At 39.2% G+C, this 24,292-nt stretch overlaps 2 protein-coding genes across 4 annotated transcripts in view; one reads left to right on the top strand and one right to left on the bottom strand.

The window, feature by feature from the left end:
* MCMBP (minichromosome maintenance complex binding protein) overlaps positions 1-8,686 on the top strand; it is a 27,594-nt gene extending 18,908 nt beyond the window's left edge. The window contains exons 16-17 of the mRNA XM_023730013.1: positions 6,414-6,502; positions 6,817-8,686. Of these exons, the coding sequence (XP_023585781.1) occupies positions 6,414-6,502; positions 6,817-6,943 (216 nt within the window). The 3' untranslated portion in view covers positions 6,944-8,686. The remainder of the gene's footprint in view (positions 1-6,413; positions 6,503-6,816) is intronic.
* Positions 8,687-8,833: 147 nt separating this feature from the next.
* Positions 8,834-24,292, bottom strand: part of INPP5F (inositol polyphosphate-5-phosphatase F) — an 89,384-nt gene continuing 73,925 nt past the window's right edge. For all 3 annotated transcript variants that reach the window (XM_023730011.1, XM_004374898.2, XM_023730012.1), the window contains 6 exons: positions 21,617-21,815; positions 15,465-15,536; positions 14,319-14,392; positions 13,734-13,862; positions 12,730-12,817; positions 8,834-11,636 (listed from right to left, as the gene is read on the bottom strand). In XM_023730011.1, coding sequence (XP_023585779.1) covers positions 10,481-11,636; positions 12,730-12,817; positions 13,734-13,862; positions 14,319-14,392; positions 15,465-15,536; positions 21,617-21,815 — 1,718 coding nt within the window. In that variant the 3' untranslated portion in view covers positions 8,834-10,480. The remainder of the gene's footprint in view (positions 11,637-12,729; positions 12,818-13,733; positions 13,863-14,318; positions 14,393-15,464; positions 15,537-21,616; positions 21,816-24,292) is intronic.

Raw genomic sequence — 24,292 nt, 5'->3', positions numbered from 1 at the left:
CAGAGCGTCCCGGATGGAGCAGGAGAAAGGTGGGGTGCAGAACTCAAATTCTAGTAAGAAGACCAGACTTAATGGTCTGACTGAGACTGGAGGAACCCTGGAAAGCATGGTCCCTAGATTCTGTATCAGCCCAGCACTAAAACAGTTTCTGAGCCCAACTCTTCAGACAGGGATTGGACTTGGACTGTGGGACATAAAGTGATAACTCATGAGGAGTGTGCCTCTGGACTCAAGCAGATACAAAAGACTAAATGGGCAGCTTCTGTCTGGAGGTGAGATGGGAAGGTAGAGACAGGAGCTGGTTGAATGGACATGGGAATCGGGTGGAAGGGAGAAGTGTGCTGTCACAGTATGGGGAGAGCAATTAGAGTCACATAACAACGTATGTATGGGAAAAAATAAATACTATGAAAAAAAAAAAGACCCTAGAAGCCACTCACTGAAGTGGGATGCAGAACATTTTCTAAACAAGCTTTGTTACGCCAGTTGACCTAGATGTCCCCTGAAACCATGGTCCCCAGACCGCCGCCCCTGCTACTCTGTCCCTCGAAGTGTTTGGTTGTATTCAGGAAAAGAACCAGCTTTTGGTCTTGTTAACACTTTCAATTGTTTTTCTGTTTTCTGTTTCATTTAATTCTGCTCTGATGTTTATTATTTGTTTTCTTCTGGTGCCGAGGGCTGCTTTTGCTGTTCTCTTTCTATTTGTTAGAGTTGTAGGGTTAATCTTTTGATTTTGGCCCTTTCTTTTTGGATGTGTGCATTTATTGGTATAAACTGACCTCTGAGCACTGCTTTTGCTCCGTCCCAAAGGTTCTGGTAGGATGTGTTTTCATTTTCATTTGATTCTGTGAATTTTATTCCATCCTTAATTTCTTCTCTAACCCAGTAGTTTTTGAGCACGGTGTTGTTCAGTTTCCATGTGTTTGATTTTTTTCCCTTGGTTTTTCTATTATTGATTCTACTTTTATGGCTTTATGTTCAGAAAAGATGCTTTGTAATATTTTGATGCATTGGATTTTGTTAAGGCTTGCTTTATGGCCTAATATGTGGTCTATTCTGGAGAATGTTCCATGTGCATTGGAAAAGAAAGTATCCTTGGCTGCGGTTGGGTGGAGTGTTCTGTATACATCTACGAGGTCAAGTTGGTTGATTGTGGCATTTAGATCTTCCGTGTCTTTATTGAGCTTCTTTTGGATGTTCTGTTCTTCACCAAAAGTGGTATGTTGAAGTCTCCTCCTACTATTGTGGAGCTGTCTCTCTTTTCAATGCTGTTAGAGTTTGTTTTATGTATTTTGGAGCCCTGTCATTGGGTACGTAAATATTTATTATGGTTGTGTCCTCCTGGAGTATTGACCCTTTAATCATTGTATAGTGTCCTTCCTTATCCTTTGTAGTGGATTTTACTTTAAAGTCTGTTTTGCCAGAGATTAATATTGCCACTCCTGCTCTTTTTGAGTGTTGTTTGCTTCATATATTTTTTTCCATCTGAGTTTTTGTTTGTGTCTTCAAGGTGTGTCTCTTGTAGGCCGCATATAGACGGATTGTGTTTTCTTTTCATCTTTTTCAGTGTTGTTGATTTTGTGTTTGCTGAGTCTTTATGTTTTTCTTGTTTTTTATTTTGATGTGTAGGATTGTTAGTTTCCTTTGTGGTTACCTTAATATTTACCCCTATTTTTCTAAATTTAAAGCAGTCTTTTATTTCTTTATATCACCTTGACTTCCTCTCCATATGAAAGATCTATGACTACATGTTTTAGTCCCTCTTTTTTGTTTTAATGTTGTCATCTTTGACATATTGGCATTTCTGTTTCCCTGTTTTCAGCGTTTTAGCTTTGATTTATTTTTGTGATTTCCCTATCTGGGTTGATATCTGGTTGCCATGTCCTGTGTTCTAGTCTTGGGTTGTTATCTGATGTTACTGATTTTCTAACCAGAGGACTCCCTTTAGTATTTCTTGTAATTTTGGTTAGGTTTTTGCAAATTCCCTAAACTTCTGTTTATCTGGAAATGCCCTAATTTCACCATCATATTTGAGCGACAGTTTTGCTGCATGTATAATTCTTGGCTGGCAATTTTTTTCCTTTAAGGCTTTATATATGTCATCCCATTGCCTTCTTGCCTGCATGGTTTCTGTTCTGCTGAGTAGTATGAGCTTAGTCTTATTGACTCTCCTTTGTAGATGACTTTTCATTTATCCCTAGCCATTCTTAAAATTGTCTCCTTATCTTTGGTTTTGGCAAGTTTGATTATGTGTTGGTGACCTTCTCTTGGGATCTGTCTTGTGCGAGGTTCAATGAGCATCTTGGATAGATATCTTCTCATCTTTCACGATATTGGGGAAGTTTTCTGCCAACAAATCTTCAACAATTCTTTCTGCATTTTCTGTTATTCCCCCGTCCTGGTACTCTAAAAACTCATAGGTTATTCCTCTTGATAGAGTCCCATGTAATTCTTAGGGTTTCTTCATTTTTTATATTCTTTTATTGGATTTTTCCTCAAATAAGTTGGTGTCAAGTGCTTTATCTTCAGTCTTACTAATTCTGACTTCCATTGCCTCAGTTCTGCTCCTATGACTTTGTATTGTCTAATTCTGAAATTTTATTCTTAATGTTTTGGATTTGTTTGCTGTCTCTCTGTGAATTCTTGCAGCCTATTAAATTTGTTATTGTGCTCTTCTATAATCTTACATTTCTGTATTGCTTTGTCTTTATGGTCCTTGGATTGTTCTGCATTTTGCCTGATGTCCTTCCTGATCTCTTGAAGAGTTTTGTATATTAATCTTTTGTATTCTACCTCCGGTAATTCCAAGTTCTCTTCCTTTGGAAGATCTCTTGATTCTTTGTTTTGGGAGCTTGCTGAAGCCATCACTGTCTGCCTTTTTATGTGATTTGGTATTGACTGTTGTCTCTGAGTCATCAATAAGTTATATTTATTTTATGTTTGCTTACTGTGTCCTAGATTCTTGATTTGTTTTGATATGCCCAAACAGGCTGCTCGTATGAGCTAGTTAGATTTTCACTGCCTTTGAAGCTCTAACATCCTATCACCGGGTGGTTAGATCTTTTACTAGGTATGTGAGCCCAGGAGTCTGTTTACTTTTCTTGTATGGCTTCAGCTCAGGTGTCCAGGTAGTCGGTCACCAAGTGTATGGTGCAGGCTCTCACCTACAGTCCTAGACAGGCTGAGGTGACTGGAGTAGGCACAGGTATCTGGCTGCAGTAGGGGGGTCATGTGCTGAGCAAGGCAGGGGGCTGACGGCTGCCCCTGAGTGTCTTGGAGGTAAGTGTGTCTTTGTTCCCTAGAGTGTGTTGGTGGGTGGGTTTTGCAGCTGGACTGTGGGCACCCAGTGCTGTTGGCTGTAGGGATTGGGCGGCACCACTTATTCTTGGACCCCTGTCGCAGATGGCTAGGTGGCATGGGTGGAGCCACCAGTCCTCAGACCCCTGATATGTGTAGGTGAGGACCCTGCTTGATGGGCAGAGCAGTATCAAATGTCATGAGCCTGCCACTCCACCATGTAGCTGATACAGTGAAGTTAGGCTTCAGGTATATACCCTGTTGTTTGGTGCTAATGAGGGCCTATGCTGTTGAAATGGGCCCAAACAGGTCTACGCAGGGGTGAAAGGTATTCAAAGTCCATGGACCCTTTATGCCTGTGCCTAGGCAAAGGAGCTGTGCCTGCACTGAGTTCCTGGCTTAGGGGAGCTGGCAGATTTTTTCGTGTTTGTTAATTCGTTCCCTCTCCAAGGCTGGGAGAATGGATCAGGGCACGTGAAGGGTCCTACTTCCAGCCCAGGGGAAGCAGCAGTCACTGAACCCAGCAGAGAGGGGAGGGAGCAGGCAGGTAAACGGGAGAGAGTTTCTTCCCAAACGGTGTTTTTTGATCCACGACGTAGGTTAGATGCATGTACTTATCTTTTGCCAATTGAGTGCCACTTTCCACTGGTTCTGGAGGCTTGAATAGACTCTCTGCCGCCTGCTCTCTCCCGGATGTGGAAAACGCATCCCAAATGTGACTGCTTGCCTCACCACATGCCAGCTAATCCTGCCTGCAGGGGGCCGGTTCCTGCTGAGTCAGGTCTGGCAACTCCTCACTGCTTCTGAACCATCTCTCCCTTCCCCTGCCACGCAGTCCGATTGCTCAACTTTGCTTTGATGTTCAGGGTGCCTAGATTGCAATATAATTGATTCACTTGCTTTTTTTGGGTCTTTGTTATAAGAAGAACCACAGGAACTGTCTGACTACTTCACCATCTTGTCCCTGCCTCCCTGGTAATTTTGGTATTTTGTATATGCCATGTCTTTTTGTTCTTGTATTTCTCCATGATTACCTTCTTTTGTTTGAAATAGTTATTTTTTTAGTGTTTGCTCTGTGGATTGCAGTTAACATCTTAATGTGTAACAATCTAGTTAGGATTAATGCCGATTTAATTACTATACAAAAATTTTGTTCCTGTATGGTTCCATTCCTCCCATCTTTGTATATTGTACTCCCATCAACACAGATATATAATTATTGCTTAATGCAGTTGTCTTTTAAATCAGAGAAAAAAGTTGCAAAAAATGGATTTTTACTGTCTTTTATATTTACCTATAGTTATTTTTACCAGTGCTCTTTATTTCATAATGGGAATTGAAGTTACTGTCTAATGTCCTTTACATTTCAACTGAAGAACTCCCTTAAGTATTTGTTTATGGCAAGCTGGCTAATGACAAATTCTCTTTAAGTTTTTGCTTATCTGGGGATGTCTTAATTTCACCTTCATTTCTCAAGGATAGTTTTGCTGGATTTCAAAATCCTGGTTTCTAGTCTTTTTCCTTTAGCACTTTGAATATGTTGTCCTGCTGCCTACTGTTCTCCATGGTTTTTGATGAGAAATCGCTGAATCCCTTATACGTGATGAATTGCTTCTGTCTTGCTGTTAAGATTCTTTTACTTTTAAAAGTTTATTATGATATGTCTAGGTGTGTATCTTTTTGAGTTTATTCTACTTGGAATTTGTTGAGATTCTTGTAGATTGACATTTTTCACCAAATTTGAGAAGTTTTTGACTATTATTTCTTCAGTTTTTCTGTTCCTTTCTCCTTTTCTTCTGGAATTCCCATTTTATGTATGTTGGTATGTTAGATGGTGTCCTACAAGTCTCTGAGGCTGTTAATTCTTCATTCTTTTTTTGTTTATATTCCTCAGAATGGATATCTCAACTGACCTATCTTCAAGTTCACTGTATCTTTCTTCTGCCTTCTCATATCTGCTGATGAGCCCCTCTAGTGAATGTTTTCAGTTATTGTATTTTTCAACTCCAGAATTTCTATTTGCTTTTTATTATTTTTCTTTATTGATATTCTCCATTTGGTCAGACATTATTCTCATACTTTAGTTCTTCAAATATATTTTAAATAGCCGAAATAAAGTCTTTTTCTAGTAAGTCTCAGGTTTGAGTCATCTCAGGGACGTTTTCTATTAACTGCTTTTTTTCCCTACTGTATGACTCATGCTGTTTCTTTGCATATCTTGTAAAAAAATTTTTGAAAACTGGACATTTAAAATAATGTGGCAACTCTACTCTAGAAATCAGATTCTAACCCCTCCCCAGGGTGTATTGTTTTTGTTGCTGTTTGTTATTGTTTAGTGAGGTTTTTTTTTAACAAATTCTGTAGAGTCTGTATTCTTTGCCATGTGTGGCCATGAAGTCTCTGCTCAGTTAGCTTAGTGGTGGTCAGTTCATGATTGGTCAGAAATTTTCTTTGGTGCCTGGAAGCAACAGTCTCCCTGTCTGTGCTGAGGGGCTCTGTATACATGTTGGGACATGCCTTCACTTTACAGTTCTGCCTTAGCCTTCGCTTCCTGCTTGCACAGAGCCTCGAAGTTATCCAGATGTGGAGCTTAGGGCCTTTTCAGATCTTTCCTGAGCACGTGCACTGCCCTGGGCATGCACAGAGCTAGGATAGGGGGTGAGGGAGGTGGGTAGGACAAGTTAAAATGCCATAAAGTTTGTTCTTAACGAAGATTTAGCCATTTTTCTTGAATAAATGTTCCCTACATTGCTGCTTTTATGGAGAAGAGTCTTTTCAGAGGTCCTTATTCCATTTCACTGACATCACTCCTCTCTGTTTAAAGGTATTGTGTTCGCTATGCCAGCTGCTGATTTATACGTGGGCTTCACCTTCTCAAATGAATCTGCTTTTTGTTATTTTGTTTAGAATACTTTCATCAGTAGCATTATTTATATGTGTAAAGTTCTGGTTCTGAGTCCTTTCATCTATATTGTCTCGTGTCTAAAAGGCAGAGCTGACATCCTCATTTTTATATCAGCCATGGGGAGTCACCTGTAACTTTTCCTTTCCTTAAAAAAGGCAAATGTCTTTTCCTTGTAAGAGGTGATTTTAAAATACCTTTACTCTTGATGCAGGCAGTTGAAGATGACTTTGTGGAAATGCGCAAGAACGATCCCCAGAGCATCACTGCTGATGATCTCCACCAGCTGCTCGTCGTTGCTCGGTAGGTACTGTGTGTACATAGTTCAGTAGGCTGTGTATGATTTTCCTAAGTCGGAATTAACTGAGGCAGACTTCTAAAATTGGAAATGAACTTTTTCCTTTAAAACACCCTGTGAAAGGGCTTATTGTGGGGGATGGTGTTTGGCTGGTGATCACTTCAGTAGAACAGATGTGCTGCTTGTTCTCTAAGCATTAAAGGTGGAGCCGCCATCTAACTTGACTCCTTTATAGCTACCGAAGCTCTTGTCTGCTAATGTGGGCTGTGTAGATATTCCTAGGTCTGGACTTAAATTTGTTTCTGTATTTTCACACCAGGTTTCTGTCTCTCAGTGCTGGTCAGACAACGCTGTCACGAGAACGATGGCTAAGAGCAAAGCAGCTAGAGTCTTTAAGAAGAACCAGGCTTCAACAGCAGAAATGCGTGAATGGAAATGAACTTTAAAGATGATACCTATGAAAAGTAATGTGCAAATTATAGCCACATTACTGTAAAATTCAAATATCATTTATACCACATTGTTTTGTAGATAATTTGTATTAAAAACCAATGACTTCCTGAAATCAAGCCTGGTAACATCTTAAGTTTATATAATGTCCAGTAAGAGTTTTTACCTTGCTGATTTTATGGAGCTTTTGAAGTTTGTTTTATAATTAATTAGTAATGATGTACAAAAATGTATTTGATATTAAAGTTTAATATTGACAATGTTGCAGATGACACCATTTTCTTAGCTTCAGTTTAAGTTACAGGCGACTGTTAAAATGCTAATGTTAGCTTCATTTGAAGAAAATTGTTGTGATTTCAGAGTCAGAGGAATTGCTCACTTCAGATTTCTGTCTTTCCAGTTAACAGTGGTTCTGAGTGTTCAGTGGTCAAAGTGTGGGATATGGGGTGTACTTGCCATTGATTCACACTAGTGTGATTCACACGAGTATAGTTAAGGCCATGAGAAATTCTGTAGTATCACTTCCCAAATGTTTGACCATAGAAGCTTTTTTCTACATAACAGCTGTTTAACAGCAAGCAAAATAGTCTTTTATACTGCAGTGGTTCCCAGACTTTGGATTTCATGGACCAGTAATATTTCCAAAACTTTTTTGGACAAGGCTGCCAATTTGTTTTGCCGAGTAATGTGAAATAAATCACTGTGTATTATCACTTTTTTTCATAAAAGGACAATCTCAGAATAAGATAGTGCTTTAAATGGAATAAATGTAGCTTTTGGGGGGGAAAAAAACATTGTCCTTAAAACATTGTCCTTTTTTCCTCATTTTACCCGGTGCATTTGGGAACCACTCACTTAAGGGAGTGCTGTCAACTTAAAACAAAACAAAACAAAACAAAAAACCCTCTTTACAAAAAATGGTTTTTAATTATTTTACTAATGTCATTTAGTTGCTTTGGTGATTGTATTAATTTTGAATTTTGTACCTAAGTTTAGTTCCAGATGTATTAGATCAAGTGACATTATCTGCTAGTTCAGTAATAGCCTGAGACAACTGAAGGTAGGTTTGCCCCAGACCAATTAACAGTTTTAATATAAGTTTTCAAAAGAACAAAAATATCATCACCCGTCGCTAGAAAGCAAATTAGTAATACTCTAGAGTATAATTGTGGCAACAAGAATCTTTGGAAAGGTTAGAACATTACTTTTCCTACGGTATCAACTGTATATATAAACGTCTTTTAATCAGTAATTCCTTAGTTGAAAACATTAGAAATCAATTCAATGATTCCTTAAATTTTTCCCGGAAGGCCTAAACTGACACTGCTAACCAAGGAAACAGGGTCGGCCTTGAAAACCAAGGAACTTGTTACGCCTCATGGACCGAAATGAAGATTACTAATTGTTTAACAACATTGTTGACTTTTCCTAAACTCAAATCTATTTTTATAAACAAATGTAAATAATCTGTTTATATTTAGAATTCTAACTGGTTTTCATTTTTATAACTGGTAGACTAGACCTTAAACTTTTAGAAATAAAATGATGGCTCAACTGGATTTGTGAGAAAATTCATTTTCTATAACTGGCCTAGAGTAGATTAGTTACCAATGTGTTTATTGTGCCAATGTGAACTGTAATTTACCAAAGAGAAGTACATAATTTGCTTGGTGTTGCAGAAAAGTTCCCTTGGAAGGAGAACTGGTTCCTCTTTCAAATAAATAAAACTTCCCAAATTACAAGTACCTGGGGCTGTTTTTCGTGAATTATAATACTCAGCATCCCATGTGATCTGTATGCTATTTGTCCTCTTGATGGAAAACCATTACCAGATGCTGTGGAAAGTACAGGGATGTGTCCTCCTTCTCAAGTCAGGAGATCGGAATTCTTGGTGCTTCGGAAGCCCTTTCTCCCTTGGCTATACCTGCGGACGTTCAAATTTGTTGATCTGATTTAAGGAAGACACTCTGTTTGAATTCCCAGGAAACTAAACAGACATCCTTATTACTTTGATTGGAACTAAGCATTGCAATGCCTTCAGATAATTTTAGTTTTTAAAAAACCTCTTTGGAACTAATTTCTGTGGAGCTTTAAATGCATTATTTTACCACATGACCTTGGCTTATGTTTTCTCTTACATTGTGGAACACTTAAATACACTCCAGACCCAGAGGAACAGGTGAGAGCAGAATAAAACATGCAGTTTCAAATGCTTAAGTTTTCAAATCTGATAGTTTGTGATCCATTTCATCATTTATAAAGTCATAAAAACACTTCAAACAGTAAAAAACATGGAACGGTTGGGATTAAGTGTTGTTATAGTAAATTTATCCTGTTTATAAATTCTTTAATCTGAGTTAAAACCAAACCCTTATCTTTAAAATGTTATTCAAGTAATTCTCATACATATTGTCACTTTAAATTACAACGGTACTTTATTTTAAATAGTCACAAGATTTGACACTTAAAAAAAAAAAGGATACCACTAATAAATAACAAAAGTGGAAATGCTTAGCAAAGTTACAACAGACATGTTTAGCTGAGAATCACTTCAAACAGAGTAAGGCTCTGAAGATAACCAGAGAAACCAATACTTATTTGGAGTACGATGTGCAACTTTCCTACTACTGTATGGGTTCACAGGAGAGGCACTGTTCTATGTGGTTCGGATTCTGGTCATAAAACCAGTTTGAGCACAGCTGTGCTTCAGACTAAATCTTCTGTAGTTCTAATAGTCTACACAAGATATTGAGGAGTGGCCCCTGGAAAAAAATTAACATTTGAAGATTTCTTCCTATAATCATCAGTAGCCAATATAGTCTTCCTGAAAACAACAGGACTAAATTTAATAGGATGCTGGTATAGACATCTGATGTACTCAGGTTTACTTTACGACTGACAAGTCTTAATGCTGCCATACTGTGGGGTGTACAGGTTGCAAAATACTTTAAATTTGCTCAAATGAGCATGTTTCTTGACAGTACTGTCCATAACCCTCAATTAACTCTTCACAGGGAATGGTTAAGCCATCAGAACTAAACCAGTATGTTTTGTATTCAAATGCTTTTCCATACTAATAACATTTTAGTCACTAAAAATGAAATGTATTACCTACCTTGTAGAGGTACTATACATAAGAACAATCTGACAAACAGAACAAATTATGAAAAACACTAATCCTCTAAATGTGTCAGTGCCCATTCTTTGTGTCCACTTCATACATTCCACCCACCCACCCCCATCCAAAAAGGTTCAAGTCATGTCCCAAAGTGACCTATTCCTGAATTCCTTTCAAAGGGACAGATTACTTTGTAGTGTGTAAGCTACTCAGATCTACATACTCTCAGACAATGGACTTGTCATCTTGGCTGTCCAATTTGGAAATCTGCTCAGGTTCAGACTCCCTTTAAAACTTTTCCCAATAAACAGAATTTGTGATCCCTAGATTCAAAGACAGTACAAGTAACAATAGGCTAATACATGAAACCGCCTCCTTTTGGATTAAGCGCCATAGGATTCTTTACAGCTAAAAACTAAATCTGAATTATTCGTGTCTGGCATTGTGTAAACATGTTTTTAAGTTCATTTTGCTGAACTTCATTAACCACTTCAGGTTCTGCAGGACTCTTCTGAACTTTTGCCACTGCCAAGTTTATCCCATGGGTTAACCCAGCTTGGGTAATATTAGCAACCTGGACCATGGAACTCTTGATCTTTGCAAAGGGGGAAACTGCTCTACTGCTACTGCCTTCTGAAGGAGAAGGAGTTACATTAAGCCCTGACTCAAAATCAAGCATGGTGGATCCAGAGTCCGGGGTCTTTTGAGATAAAACTGAATGCCCTGATTCAACTGACAAAAACTGCGGGCCTTTTGCAGAAAAAGACACCTCTAACTGAGATGGTCGAGAAGGTGTCTGCTCCATTGCTTTTGGTTGGGTTTCTTCATTAGAAACTTGACTGGTCACTTGATTTCCTTCCTCAGTACCCTGCTGAGAAAGAGACCTGGTTTCCGATGGCTGGGTCATTTTATTTTGTGCATCTCGTACAAATGTGTGGCAATAAATATCCACAGGCTTGGCAAAGCCAGTCAATATTTGTATGTGGTCGGCAGAAGGACTTTTCTTCAAAGGAGACTCATGGCCTTTTCCAAGACCACTTCCATGAGTGGCAGTAACCTCTGAAGGAACATGAATACTAGTATCAGTGCTGCTTATAGACTGGGATCGACTGCCTAACCGAGGTGCTGAAGCAATAATACCACAACTAGGAAGAACATAGTCTACTGGCCCTACGTTCTCTAAAGAATTAGCCAGCTGCCTGTCTTCATCAGACTTGGAATTTGTTAGGAGTTCATCAGAGTGGTATGAGTCATTATCGGAAGACATGTCCCCATCAGACTCTGCCTGGTCTTTACTATCCATCACGCCTGTATTTTCCATGGTTTCAAGACTACTATCTGATTTCCAAGGATTTATTTTTAAGTTTGGTTTTAGAAAGTTAACTTTCATTTCAGGTTTTGTAAAGTTTCCTAGCTTTCGTAGATTGCCAATATTTACGTTGGATTTTGTCTGTTTTACTTTTTGATTTAGAGATGAAAATTTGCTCATTAAAAAATTCCTTCCTTGGGCCAAAGAGCCTTGGTTTTGAGATCTGATACCAATGATGTCTTCATGAGGTTTACTGCTCTTCCTGTAAATTAGAAGTGAAAAAGTTAATTCCCCACAGGATCCAATTTATCAGTGGCAATTACTAACGTTAAGTGAAAACTTTGCTTTGTAAAATTGGTTCTGATTTCTTGAAAATAGTGCATTGCTAATTGATAAACTTTGGTAACTCAGCTAAATCTAGACTAGTGCTGTCCAGTGGATATATGTGAACTACATATGTAATTTTAAAATTTCTAGTAGCTACATTAAAAACAGGTGGGATTAACTGTAGTAACATTTGATTTAACCCCATATACCCAAAATATTATCATTTCAACACTAATGAATACTTAAAAATGATTACTGAGATACTTTACTACATTTGTCTTTTCTTTTTCTTAAGTCTTTTATTACAGCACACCTGAGTTTAGACTAGCCCCATGTGGCTAGTGGCGACTGCTTCAAGTGGCACAGGTCTAGCACCTCCAGAATATGTAAACCACCGGCACAAATGCACTGCTGACCAGATGGAAATCTGCAGCATCTTAACTAAAGCTTCCCAGACACATTCCAAGTGTGTGTGTTTGGGAGGGTGGGGGGAGATTCCATGTCCTAATACTATTTCCTGTGAGTTAACTGAATTTATGTGAAAAGATGTGAGACATTTAACATAACTAATCTTAGTGTCTTATCCTTTGGCATCCCTCTCATCACATCTATAATTGAGAAAAAAAATCTCAGGGCCATTCACCACAAATGTCTCAGTAATAAGTAGTTCTAGAATGAATGAACTTTGTATTAATGTTTCTTCTGGAAAAGCCTGTCCACTACAAGTTGAAGTGCAAAAGAGAACAGTTTAATGTTTAAGCTGTCTGATGAGCAACGAGCTGAATATTTTAATGCTGAAAGTTGTATGGAGACATGCCTGACAGCCACGGGGTTTTGGGCAAGCTTTCTTCCTCCATGGTTTTCTCTGGTAGAGCCCAGCAGATGAAAAGAGGCAGCCTAGCTTTTCAAAGCTCCCCAACACATTACCATAATGTGACCTTCCCCCTTTACAAATATTTTTAAAGAAGAGAAGTAAGACTTTGGATAATAATATCTTTATTCTTGGGAGAAAACCGTAGTATACTCACCTTTCAAGTTTTTTCTCAATTATGGGTACATTCAATCCCATGGCTTGCTTGGTGATCTGTAGCATCTCTGCAATGCACTGAAGGGTATCTGAAACCCAAATATAACTGATTGCCACTTTCTCCAAAACATACTCCAAGAAATTAATGAGAATCAAATCAACTGGAATTAAAACTTTGTTCTAGTTCTATGTTTTGATCAAAGATTCTGTAGAAGAATCCTAATCAAAAGGGAGAAGATGCAGAACAGAATTTCAAATTCTCATGGAATCCAGGCTTTCTGGAGTCATGGAGGTTGGATGAGCCCCCGGAACTTTTGCCCTGAGATAATCCTTAAACAAAAAATATCCCCTGAAGTCGTCTTAAAATCAAACGATAGGTTAACTAGTAAAGAATGTCTGCCTTGAGCACTGTGCTCTTTTAAGAACTATCTATATGGGATCAAATCAACAACAGCAACTCGAAAGTTCAGATAGAAATCTTAGGGGGCAGTGAGTTTATGTTAATAAGGGGGGAACAGTGTGGAAAAGAAGGGTGAGAATGGTTGCACAACTTAAAGAATGTAACTGACGCCACTGAATTGTACATGTAGAAATCACTGAATTGGTGTTCTGCTGTGTATATTCAATAACAAAAAATAAAATAGGAACACAACAACTACTTTGTTCTAGTTCTTGTTTGTTAAAGTATTGTGCTGTGTGCCAAGGCAAGAGCAGTGCATCAGACAGGTAAGATCCCCGACAACTACCACTGAGAAAGAATATGTGGTGGGAAAAGCCCTGGCACCCAGATGACTCCTTACAGAGTCAAACACACTGAGAATTTCCATTACAGATTCCTTTGCCCCAAACTACATTATCAGTTCAAATAATCCCATGTTGCTGGGAACAAAGTTGCTGTTTTAAAGTCTCAAACCACAAAAACTATCTCCCTGAATCAGTTCTTCAGGTGGTAATAGCATGTAATGTCCCAAATTCCATCTGGGCTTAGAGGAGACTCTTCATTACCTTTTCCATCCTCTTCTGGATTGCGCATCACAGCTCTCAGTGTGTGGAAATAGCCACTTGTTTCTTTGCATTTGTAGTGCAACCGCATGCAGGAGAACTTTGGCTTACCAAAAAGAGTGGGTTCAGGACCTAAAGACCCAGATGAATACATGTAAAGTTACATCTTTCATATGATATTCACCTTCTCTTTTATTATCTTCAAAGGACCAACACACATTCATCAGTTAGGTATTTCTAGCATCTTCATTACCTAAACCAGAGCACACAAAATGTAAGTTTGTCATAACCATTCGGTTTGATGAGACTACAAATAAAACAAAAACCCTTCTTCCAGCTTAGATATTTCAACTTTCTTCATCCTTGGGTTGATCTTCACAAGGGGAATAATACAAGTGTTACAGTTACTATTATTAGACGAAATCCACCACTAAGTTCTAAAAACAGAACTGAAGCCCTAAGAAATAGACTGTGTAGTATATACCTCTTTCTAGTCCTAATAAAATATTATAACAGTTGCTTAAATAATGTGACCAACTCTTAAACAGCATTTTTTTCCTATCACTTGGATAGTATACTAAAATTTACCTATTTCTATTTTTTCCAGGTCTTCGAGACTTAGTCGTTGATATTGGTTTACTTTATCAACTTCATCATCATAACTAGATAGAAAGGGTGTAAAAAGAGGATTAAAATCAAAAGCATATTTGGCTTGTCAGCTGAGGTATAATAGTAACAAATTACTATGCAGTTAAAATAAAATCTTCCACAGCATAATACATTCTGGAGTAGTTAAAGAGTTAAACACGTAATATTTTAAAAGCCAGATGAAACAAGAATATCCTATCTAGTTCAGTAACTAAAGGAAAATCAGCTTACAGATCTTTCAGTAAAAGAAATCAATTACAAGGCAAAAGTAATTTGTTTTATAAAAATTTTTATGAAAGAAAAGCAAATGTAAAAGAAAGGCAATACGTACACATACATACAATGGAACTATGTGAATAATACAGCAGGTAAATCTGATATCCAAAATCAAGAATGAAAAATCCACTGATTGAAGCCAACAGACACCTGGGCCAATGATTAAAGAAATGACAGCTCACAGTAGGCAAAAAAAAAAAAAAAAAAAATGAATATTTACTTAGAAAAAAATAATAAAGCCCAATTCTGGTAAGGCTATGAGGACACAAGTGCTTGTCTTTTGTTGGTGGCATTGTTAATTGGTAGTCTTTCTGGAGATCAATCTGACAATGAATCACAAAAGTCGTGTAATTCATCATACCCTTGTAATGAAAGACACGCGCATGCACACGTTATCTGCGAAGACAGCTGCATCATTCATAATAGAAAAAAAACTGGAAGTAACTCAATGCTTAATGATGGGAGAACATTTAACTACAGTAATAAAAACAATGACATATGGCCATTAATAATAAAAATATATAGGGTACATCAAAAAGCTAGGAGATATGTAAGAAATAATACTAAATGCTAAAAAGAACACAACACTGTATGAACCCGGTGATTATAACTCTAAAATCACATTTTCAAACTAGTAAGGATCAAAGAAAGAATAATTTAACAGTTATGTAAGATAAAAGGGTTCAATGAAATTTCATGAAATAGTAAAACCAGACTCATATTTTTTAACATTATATATTCTAAAAAGGAAACTTACTCAAGTTTTAAAAAAGGAACAAATTAAAAGCTTTAAATCAATAAGCAACTTACTAGGCCACGTAGTAGGCAGAGTTAGAAAGCAGCAACAGCACATCCACATCTCTGTGAGTAGCATCAATGAGGCTAAACAAACATGACACAGGGAATTAAATAGTTTCATTTTCATCTGCATTTCTGCCAAGCATATTTCTACAGCAGAGCCACTTATGACAAAAGACTAGCCAGGAAAAAAAAAATGAAGAAAATCAAATAATAAGTGCTACTTAGGTAAAATGTAGTATCATCCATCCATCTGAAAATTAAAAAAATAACAACAAAACAGGACTTTAGAAGGGGAGAGTAGAAGGAAAGGGTTGATTGTAAAGGCAGTAGCCAAGGAGGAGGGAGGCCTCAGGAGAAATAGGATGATGGGGTGGAGAGGAGAAGAAGGAAAAGATATGGCTGAGAAGGAAGAAATCAACTAGAAAATTATTTCACGTTATGTAAAACTTCAAAATAACACCGTATATTTAGGATATTTTTACACTTGTGTAGAATGCATCTTTTGAAAGAATTTTGCATAGATAATACGTGCATACATGGAACAAGCCCAAGCTGTTTTTGTATTTTTCTCACTATGTATTTTATTTACTTGGCTTTCAAGGAACAGCTAAACATTTCCATATTCTAGGTCCATTTTGTCATATTTGTATCCACTCTGAAAATCAAATATCAGAATAAGGGTTAGCAATCAGGTTAAGTGCTGAGAACCATTAAGCCAAAACTACAGCAAAATGAACACCCTTATCAGATTACTTATAATAGGAGAACGGCCAACGTAGAAAACCCACAAACCACAGAAAACATAGGCTGAATTTGTAATCAAATGAAACTTTTAATCTAATATTAATAACAGCCTTTTCACCAAAAGGTGGAAAATAATCTGCGTTCTTATGCTGGCCTCAAAATTCCATTGCAAGAGTGGAAATTTCTGCCTCAGGATTTCATAACTATTTGCCAGGACTTATCAAAATGCTAGTGGAAAACAGTAGGGAAAAAAAATCACTTGTGGATGAAATGTAAGCCCATACTTAAAATCTGCATGAGAATGAGGTCATTGTTTAACTGGTTCCCAAGAGAGAAATTTACGAAGATCTTAAACAGCAGTTTGACATCAGCAGCACCTTGTTGCAGCAGAACTCTTGCCAGTATAGCCTTAATCTGAAATAACAGGTTCACCTCAATTTTTCCCCAAGATAACAGACCAAAAAATACTACGAATGGGGTAATAAGAGGCCAGAATCTGGTAACACACAGATCACTTCTAGGACCCAAATCTGAGCACTAAATCCATCAATCAACGGGAAAAAGACCACCACAGATGCAATGATCCTGACAGCTTCACTGATAACTGAGAAGCCCACCATAAAAGGTAATTTAGTTTTGTACGTTGATACTTACCTGCACTCTGAAAATTGTTGCTTGAGCCGGGCCATAAAAATTACATCACAACACATCTTTTGGTATGAAATAATTAAATTCTACTAATTACAATGTTACTTTCACAAAACCAAGCTTCATATTTTGGTATGAATATTTACATCAGTCAAACATGATCCTCGGTCAAAAACATTAAGTTCCGAACGAAAAGCACTGGGCACGTTGACAGGCGGTCGCAAAAGGTCAGACCTCCTCCCCCCCATTTTTACTGAAGTCTCAGCTGCAGTACTGATGACCCCCTCCCCATCCACCCTTCCCCATTAAAAAGAAAAGAAAATTTTAATACGAACAAGAAAAGAAAAAGAAGTAACCCTTTGAGTCCTCCCACCCCCGACGCCTGCAGCTCAGAGAAGCTGCTCTACTGGTTTTTGTTTTCCCGCCACTGGGGCAAGCCTTCCTTCCACACTATGAAGACGAAAATAGCCAGCACCACATGAAGACCCACCACTGCGACTATGGTCGCGTAAAAGGCGCTGTCTTCGGGGGACATTAACATGAGACTTTGGAAAAGGAGTAATTTACAGGAAAAATATAGCCCCACAGGAACTTTGACCATAAGTCCTGCAAAAAGGAGGAAAATCTTGAAAGTCATCGCCAGCACGCCGTCGGACTTTGGCTCGGCGGGGCGCGGAGCCGCAGGCGGAGGCCTGTGGGAGCGCGGCATCTCGTCAGGTTGTCAGTCTGTCCGTCCGTCGTTGCGTCGAAGCTCAGTCTGGAAGCTGCCCGTACCCTGCCTCACGCCTGCAGCGAATGCGGCGGATGCGGCAACTGCGACGCGGCAGCAGCAAGTCACGCCCAAGGGACATGGATGGTTTCCGGCCGCCCACTTCCGGCTGCGGCCGGCGGACAGCGCGCATGCGCGGCCCCCACTGCGCATCCCGCACACTGTCGAGGGTGCGAACCCTAGACATCGCAGGGAGCGGCGCCAAGGTGGCCGCAGCCCGGGCACCCACCCTGCTTCCACGACAGCGCAAGGGGACACGGGCGGACGGCTGGGACAGCGTGGCCGAAAGTCTGTGGCCTGCACTGAGGCGGGCAGTGAGCGCAGCTGCTGCACGCCTACCGCTCACCCACAGACTAGAAAAGGCGGTGGCGATACACTTTCAGCGTTTGAAACACCGAGTTGGATCAAATAAAAAGCTGGCTTGGCGGCGATTCAGAAGGGCACTTTTACAGAACATCTGACTTCCTTTCAAATTTAGGATTTCCTCTTTCCGGCCCGTAGCGCACCGCCAGGAGTTAACGGATGTGATTAAAGTTAGTGATTTTCCTGAGGTGACGGGGCTGGAGGTGGAGGCGAGGGTGGGATGAGGAATGAAAAGGCCCGAGAGGTCCCGTCTACTGAGGGGGAAGAGATGAGCTGTGCCCAGTGTTTGAAAAGAAAAAAGTGGGACCGCGTTATCATGACGGAGGGAAGAAACCAAGCGACCTGCGCGGAACCCACGGCTCCGCTGGTCTCCGGTGCTGGACAGTTCCCCTTGAGTGTTAGGAGGTTAACCCTGGCTGCTACGCGGCATGTGGATTCGAACTGCTAACCTTTTTCGTTAGCAGCTATAGCTCTTAACCACTGCACCACCAGGGCTCCAGTCTTCTACGCGTAGTCAGGAGTGTTTGTAAAATGCCTGCTGTAACTCTTTTTCTACCAGATATTTTAAACAGGGCCAGGACTGCAGTAAGGTAAGTGAGGGCATTAGCCTCTGGCGCAAATTTAAGGGAGCACCAGAACTTCTCATCAAGGGAAATAAATGTTAATGCCATATTTTAAAAAATCAGAACACACACACACACAAAAATCCAACATGAACAAAATATCAAAGATTTAAATAAAGACAGGATCTGACCCTGCACTTGTGCAACTCTGCCTCACTCACCTCACCCTAATCCCAGTTAAAATATAAACACTTTATTTATAAAAACACAACTCAGTTTTAAAAACAGGTGAAAGATTTGAATAGACATTTTTCCAAAGAAAACATACAACTGGCCGACAAGCACAGGAAAAGACACTCAATGTCATTTGTCATTACCAAAAACAACCCAAACTCATTGCCGTTGAGTCAATTTCAACTCATAGCAACCCTACAGGACAGAGCTGAACTGCCCCATAGGTTTTCCAAGCAGCAGCTGGTGGATTCAAACTGCTGATCTTTTGGTTAGCAGCTGTAGCTCTTAAGCATTGTGCCATCAGGGCTCAAAATCACAAGGACATACCACTTTACATCTACTAGGATGTAATACAAAAAAAAAAAAAAAAAACTGAAAAACCAGAAGATAACAAGTGTTGGAAAGATGTGGGGAAACGTGAACCCTCATACATTGCTGGTGGAAATGTAATTAGTGCAACTGCTGTGGAAAATAGTTTGGCAGTTTCTCAAAAGGTTAAACCAGGGCTTCAAACTGGTTTGAACTGGTTCAGTCATAGCCAATGAAGCAAAACTGAAACATCCAAATTTACTCAAATTTGAAAAATTTGGGTGAAGCAGACCAACAACTGGAACAGGAAAAATTACGGGTTGAAGCCCTGGAATGGGAGACTCAGAAGAGGTGTAGTGAGTCCTTTCAGGAGCCTGATGTGGGAGACTGGATTATTGTCAGGAGAGAGGAGAGCAACACAGCATGGTCAGCTGCCATCTTTGAGCAGGGCACCACTGTTTCCAACTCTGCCAGTTGAGATTTGGTTGCTATGCAACAAGCACGCTGCCCTTGTTTTCTAAGAGGGAGATTAAGTTTCCAGCAGGGCTTCAACCCATAATTTTCTCCATTCTGGGTATCATTCCGGTTTACCCACATTTTAAAAATTTGGGTCCATTCAGGTTTCACTTTGTCAGCCATGACTGAACTGGGCAGAACTAGTTCGAAGTCCTGGGTTAAAGACAGAATTACCACATGGACCAACAATTCCACTCCTAAGTATATAGCCAAGAGAAATGAAAAGAGATATCCACATGAAAATCTGCACACAAGTCTTCACAGTAGCATTATTCATAGTAGCCAAAAAGTGGAAAAAAAAAAACGTCCATCAATGAATGAATGAATAGCAAAATGTGGCATATCCATATAATGGAATATTATTCAGCCATAAAAAAGCACGAACTACTGATGTATGCCACAACACACATGAAGCTTAAAAACATTATGCTAAGAAGCCAGTCACAAAAGACCACGTATATGGTTCTATTTATATGAGGTGTCTAGAACAGGCAATTTCAGAGAGACAGAGAACATAACATCATATGGGAATGTGCTCACGTGGAACCTGTACATGGATCAAGAGGCAGTCATTTGAAAAGAACAAGGGGATACTGTGTAATTTAAAATTGGACAAGATGTGCAGCAGGGTTGTATCCTTTCACCTTATTCAATCTGTCTACTGAACAAAGGGAAGGCCAAAGAAGAATTGATGCTTTTGAATTGTGGTGCTGGCGAAGAACACTGAATATACCATGGACTGACAAAAGAACGAACAAATCTGTCTTGGAAGAAGTACAACCAGAACGCTTCTTAGAAGCAAGGATGGCGAGACTGCGTCTTACATACTTTGGACAGGTTATCAGGAGGGATCAGTCCTTAGAAATGGACATCATGCTTGGTAAAGTACAGGGTTAGCAAAAAAGAGGAAAATCCAACAAGATGGACTGATACAGTGGCTGTAACAATGGGCTCAAGCATAACAATGACTGTCAGCATGGCATTGGACTGGGCAGTGTTTTGTTCCGTGGTACATGGGGTTGCTATAAGTCGGAACTGACTCAACGGCACCTAACAACAACAACATACTGAACAAATAATCCTTGAAGCTAGACTATAGGAGGAACACAGCATCAGGATTGGAGGAAGACACATTAATAATTTCTGATATGTAGATTACACAACCTTGCTGAAAGTGAAGAGGACTTGATACTTAGTGATAAAGATCAAAGACTAACAAAGATGTGGTGAAACCCATGTGAAACTGTGGACCACAGAGTAGTAAGTAAACACAAGTAAGCCTGTGTGTACCTTGCTTACTGGTTAATCCGCCTCTGCATTTTATTCACTTTAATATATATAAAAACTACCTTGCATTTAATTGTTCTTTCATTTTGTGCCCCTTTTATTAAAACCACAACGTATAAAAATAAGAAAAGATCTGAGTGTTTTATTCTCAGAGCTTGGCCTAGAATTTTCTGAAGTGTTTCTGATTCATTATATTAAATTTTATAATCTTAGATTTCAGCAAAAAAGCAAGCATTCGATCTGGTGGATAAATTCAGATTCTGCTGCTCATTGATTTTTTTGAGGAACCACTTGAAACTGAATAATTTTTGTTTAAAAAAATGTCATGCATCAACGGCCTATTTTATTCTATTAAAGGCTAGGATCACTTGATAACCAATACAAGTAGCCAGCATTGTTACATATCTTGCTGCACTCAGTTATGAGTATTAATACACTACACCTAGCTTATAGGTGGGGAGGGGGGAGGGAGAACATGCTCCAGCAACAGGCCGCAATATGCCATTCTGAATTTTTTAAATTCAACATTGCATTAAAATATTATTTATCTTGAGTACAGAGTTTTTCAGCGCCCTTAATGATTTGCTCATTCATCAGGCCTTAGTAGCAGCCCTATATTTGAAAACTGCCATGCACCGTGCAACCATGCCCACAGCTTTATGGACAGCTGCCAATGTTAATTGTTACAACTGCCAGCATCAGAAGGTTAAGCAAGTTACCCAACTCACCTGGGATCACAGTCAATGAGGGCCCAGCCCCCATGGAACTTTTCATCATCCGGCAGCAGTAACTTCATGTAACTCTGTAAGAGCTGGCTAATTAGTTCCTGGTGGCTTCTCTGATTTTCCTTATGCAAAGCTTCATGCTCTTTCTCCTTGGTAAATATGGAATAAAGATCTTCTGTGACAGGAATGCCTTGCATCAAATCTAAGATGGGAATGTTAATATCTATCATTATCTTAGTTTACTAATGTATTTATACAAAACAAAAATAACTAAGACCTAAAACTATAAAACTCTTAGAAGAAAATATAAGTGTAAATCTTTATAACCTTGGATTAGGCATAATTTATTAGATATAACACCAAAAGTGCAAGCAACAAAAGAAAAACAGATACATTGGACATCATTCTCCTGGTGGGGCATACGGCTCAAACCTTAGCAAATGATCATAATCCTACTTCTATGAAGTTATTTGGGCCAATGAGACTAAACAAGGTTTCTGGGAAAGATTTGCCAACCCATGGGTCGCTATGAGTCAGAATCGACTCAATGGCAACGGGATTGGTTTTTTTAGTTTTTGGTCCTACAAGGGAGCCGTAGTGGCACACTGGTTAAGAACTTGGCTGCTAACCAAAAAGTCGGCCTTTCAAATCCACCAGTTGCTCCTTGGAAACCCTATGGGCAGTTCTACTTTGTCCTATAGGGTTGCTATAACTCGGAATCGACTTGACGGCAATGGGTTAGGTTTTAGGTGGGTTTAATCCTACAAGGGGAAACAGTAAACCCAGATTGTTACTAGCTGGTATCTTTCAACCTTGAAGACGGCTAGCTTCAGGATTAGGATGAAGCCAACACTAGGGATAGAAAAATTGAGAGAGAGACAGAACCTTAATCGCATAACTGAGTCACTAGATCAACCAATGGAAACAAAGTGTCTTGTTTTTTCTTGAATAAACTGCTAAAATCTAATTTTCCAATCATAGCAGGCACCACATCTGTGAGCCAAGCTGCTTCTTTACACCAAACCAAAACCAAACCTGTTGCCATCAAGTCAATTCCGACTGATAGTGACCCTGGAGGACACAGCAGAACTGCCCCATAGGATTTCCAAGGCTATAATCTTTCCAGAAGCAGACTGCCACATCTTTCTCCCTCAGAGTGGATGGTGCTACTTCAGTTAGGAGCCAAGCACTTAACCACTGCACCACCAGGGCTCCTTTTCTTCAGGGCTTCAAGCTAGTTAGTTCCAGTTACAATCTCAGATGAGAGTCTGCATTTCTAACAAGTTCCCTGCTGAGAATTTGCATTTCTACCCCAGATATACCAAATCAGAATCTACAAGTTAACAAGATTACCAGGTGATTCTTATGTATAACTTCCAGGGAACTTGTGAGAAATGCAAATTCTCGGCAGGGAACTTGTTAGAAATGGAAATTCTCGGCAGGGAACTTGTTAGAGATGCAAACTCTCAGCAGTGGTTTGAACAGGAATGAACAGGTTTGAAGCCCCGCTTTTCTTTACACCAGACTTGTCAAATTCCTAACTGGTTTGTGGCTAGGCCCTATCATTTCATGTGTGCTACATAATTGGGTTAAAAACTAGGATTTAAAAAAGAGTCTCAGGGACCATGGGTCAGGTGTGTTACATTTGGCTCTAACTCAAACATTATGCATTTGCTTTAATCCTCTAAGGTAATACTTTCATGAAAATTAAATTAAAAACATGCCAAGGTCATTTATACAAAGCCAACAGCCAACATCATCCTAAATGGAGAGACTTTGAAAGCATTCCCCCTGAGAACTGGAACCAGACAAGGATGCCCTTTATCACCACTCGTATTCAACATTGTGCTGGAAGTCCTAGCCAGCGCAATTATGCTAGAAAAAGAAAGAAAGGGCATTCAAACTGGTAGGGAAGCAGTCAAAGTATCTCTATTTGTAGATGATATGATCTTATACACAGAAAACCCCAAAGAATCCACAAGAAAACTACTGGAATAGAAGATTTCAGCAAAGTGTCAGGATACAAGATAAACATACAAAAATCAGTTGGAATCCTTTACAAGAGAACTTCCAAGAGGAAATCACCAAATCAATACCATTTACAATAGCCCCTGAGAAGATAAAATACTTAGGAATAAATCTAACCAGGAACGTAAAAGATCTATACAATGAAAACTACAAGACACTACTGTAAGAAACCAAAAGAGACCTGCGTAAGTGAAAAACATACCTTGCTCATGGATAGGAAGACTCACCATTGTGGAAATGTCAATTCTACCCAAAGCAATCTACTGATACAATGCAATCCCAATCCAAATTCCACCAGCAATTTTTAATGAGATGAAGAAACAAATCACCAACTTCATATGGAAAGGGAAGAGGCCCCGGATAAGTAAAGCACTACTCAAGAAGAACAAAGTGGGAGGCCTCACACTACCTAATTTTAGAACCAGTTAATACTGCCATGGTAGTCAGAACAGCCTGGTACTGGTACAACAACAGACACATAGACCAGTGGAACAGAATTGAGAATCCAAGCATAAATTCATCCACCTACAAGCAGCTGATATTTGACAAAGGCCCAAAGTCCATTAATTGGGGAAAAGACAGTCTCTTTAACAAATGGTGCTGGCATAACTTGATATCCATCTGCAAAAAACTGAAACAAGACCCATACCT

The sequence above is a fragment of the Trichechus manatus genome, unplaced genomic scaffold (assembly GCF_000243295.1).
Source record: "Trichechus manatus latirostris isolate Lorelei unplaced genomic scaffold, TriManLat1.0 scaffold00031, whole genome shotgun sequence".
NCBI lineage: Eukaryota > Metazoa > Chordata > Mammalia > Sirenia > Trichechidae > Trichechus > Trichechus manatus.
The sequence above is the reverse complement of the archived record's forward strand: the minus strand, read 5'-3'. Positions and strand labels throughout refer to the sequence as shown.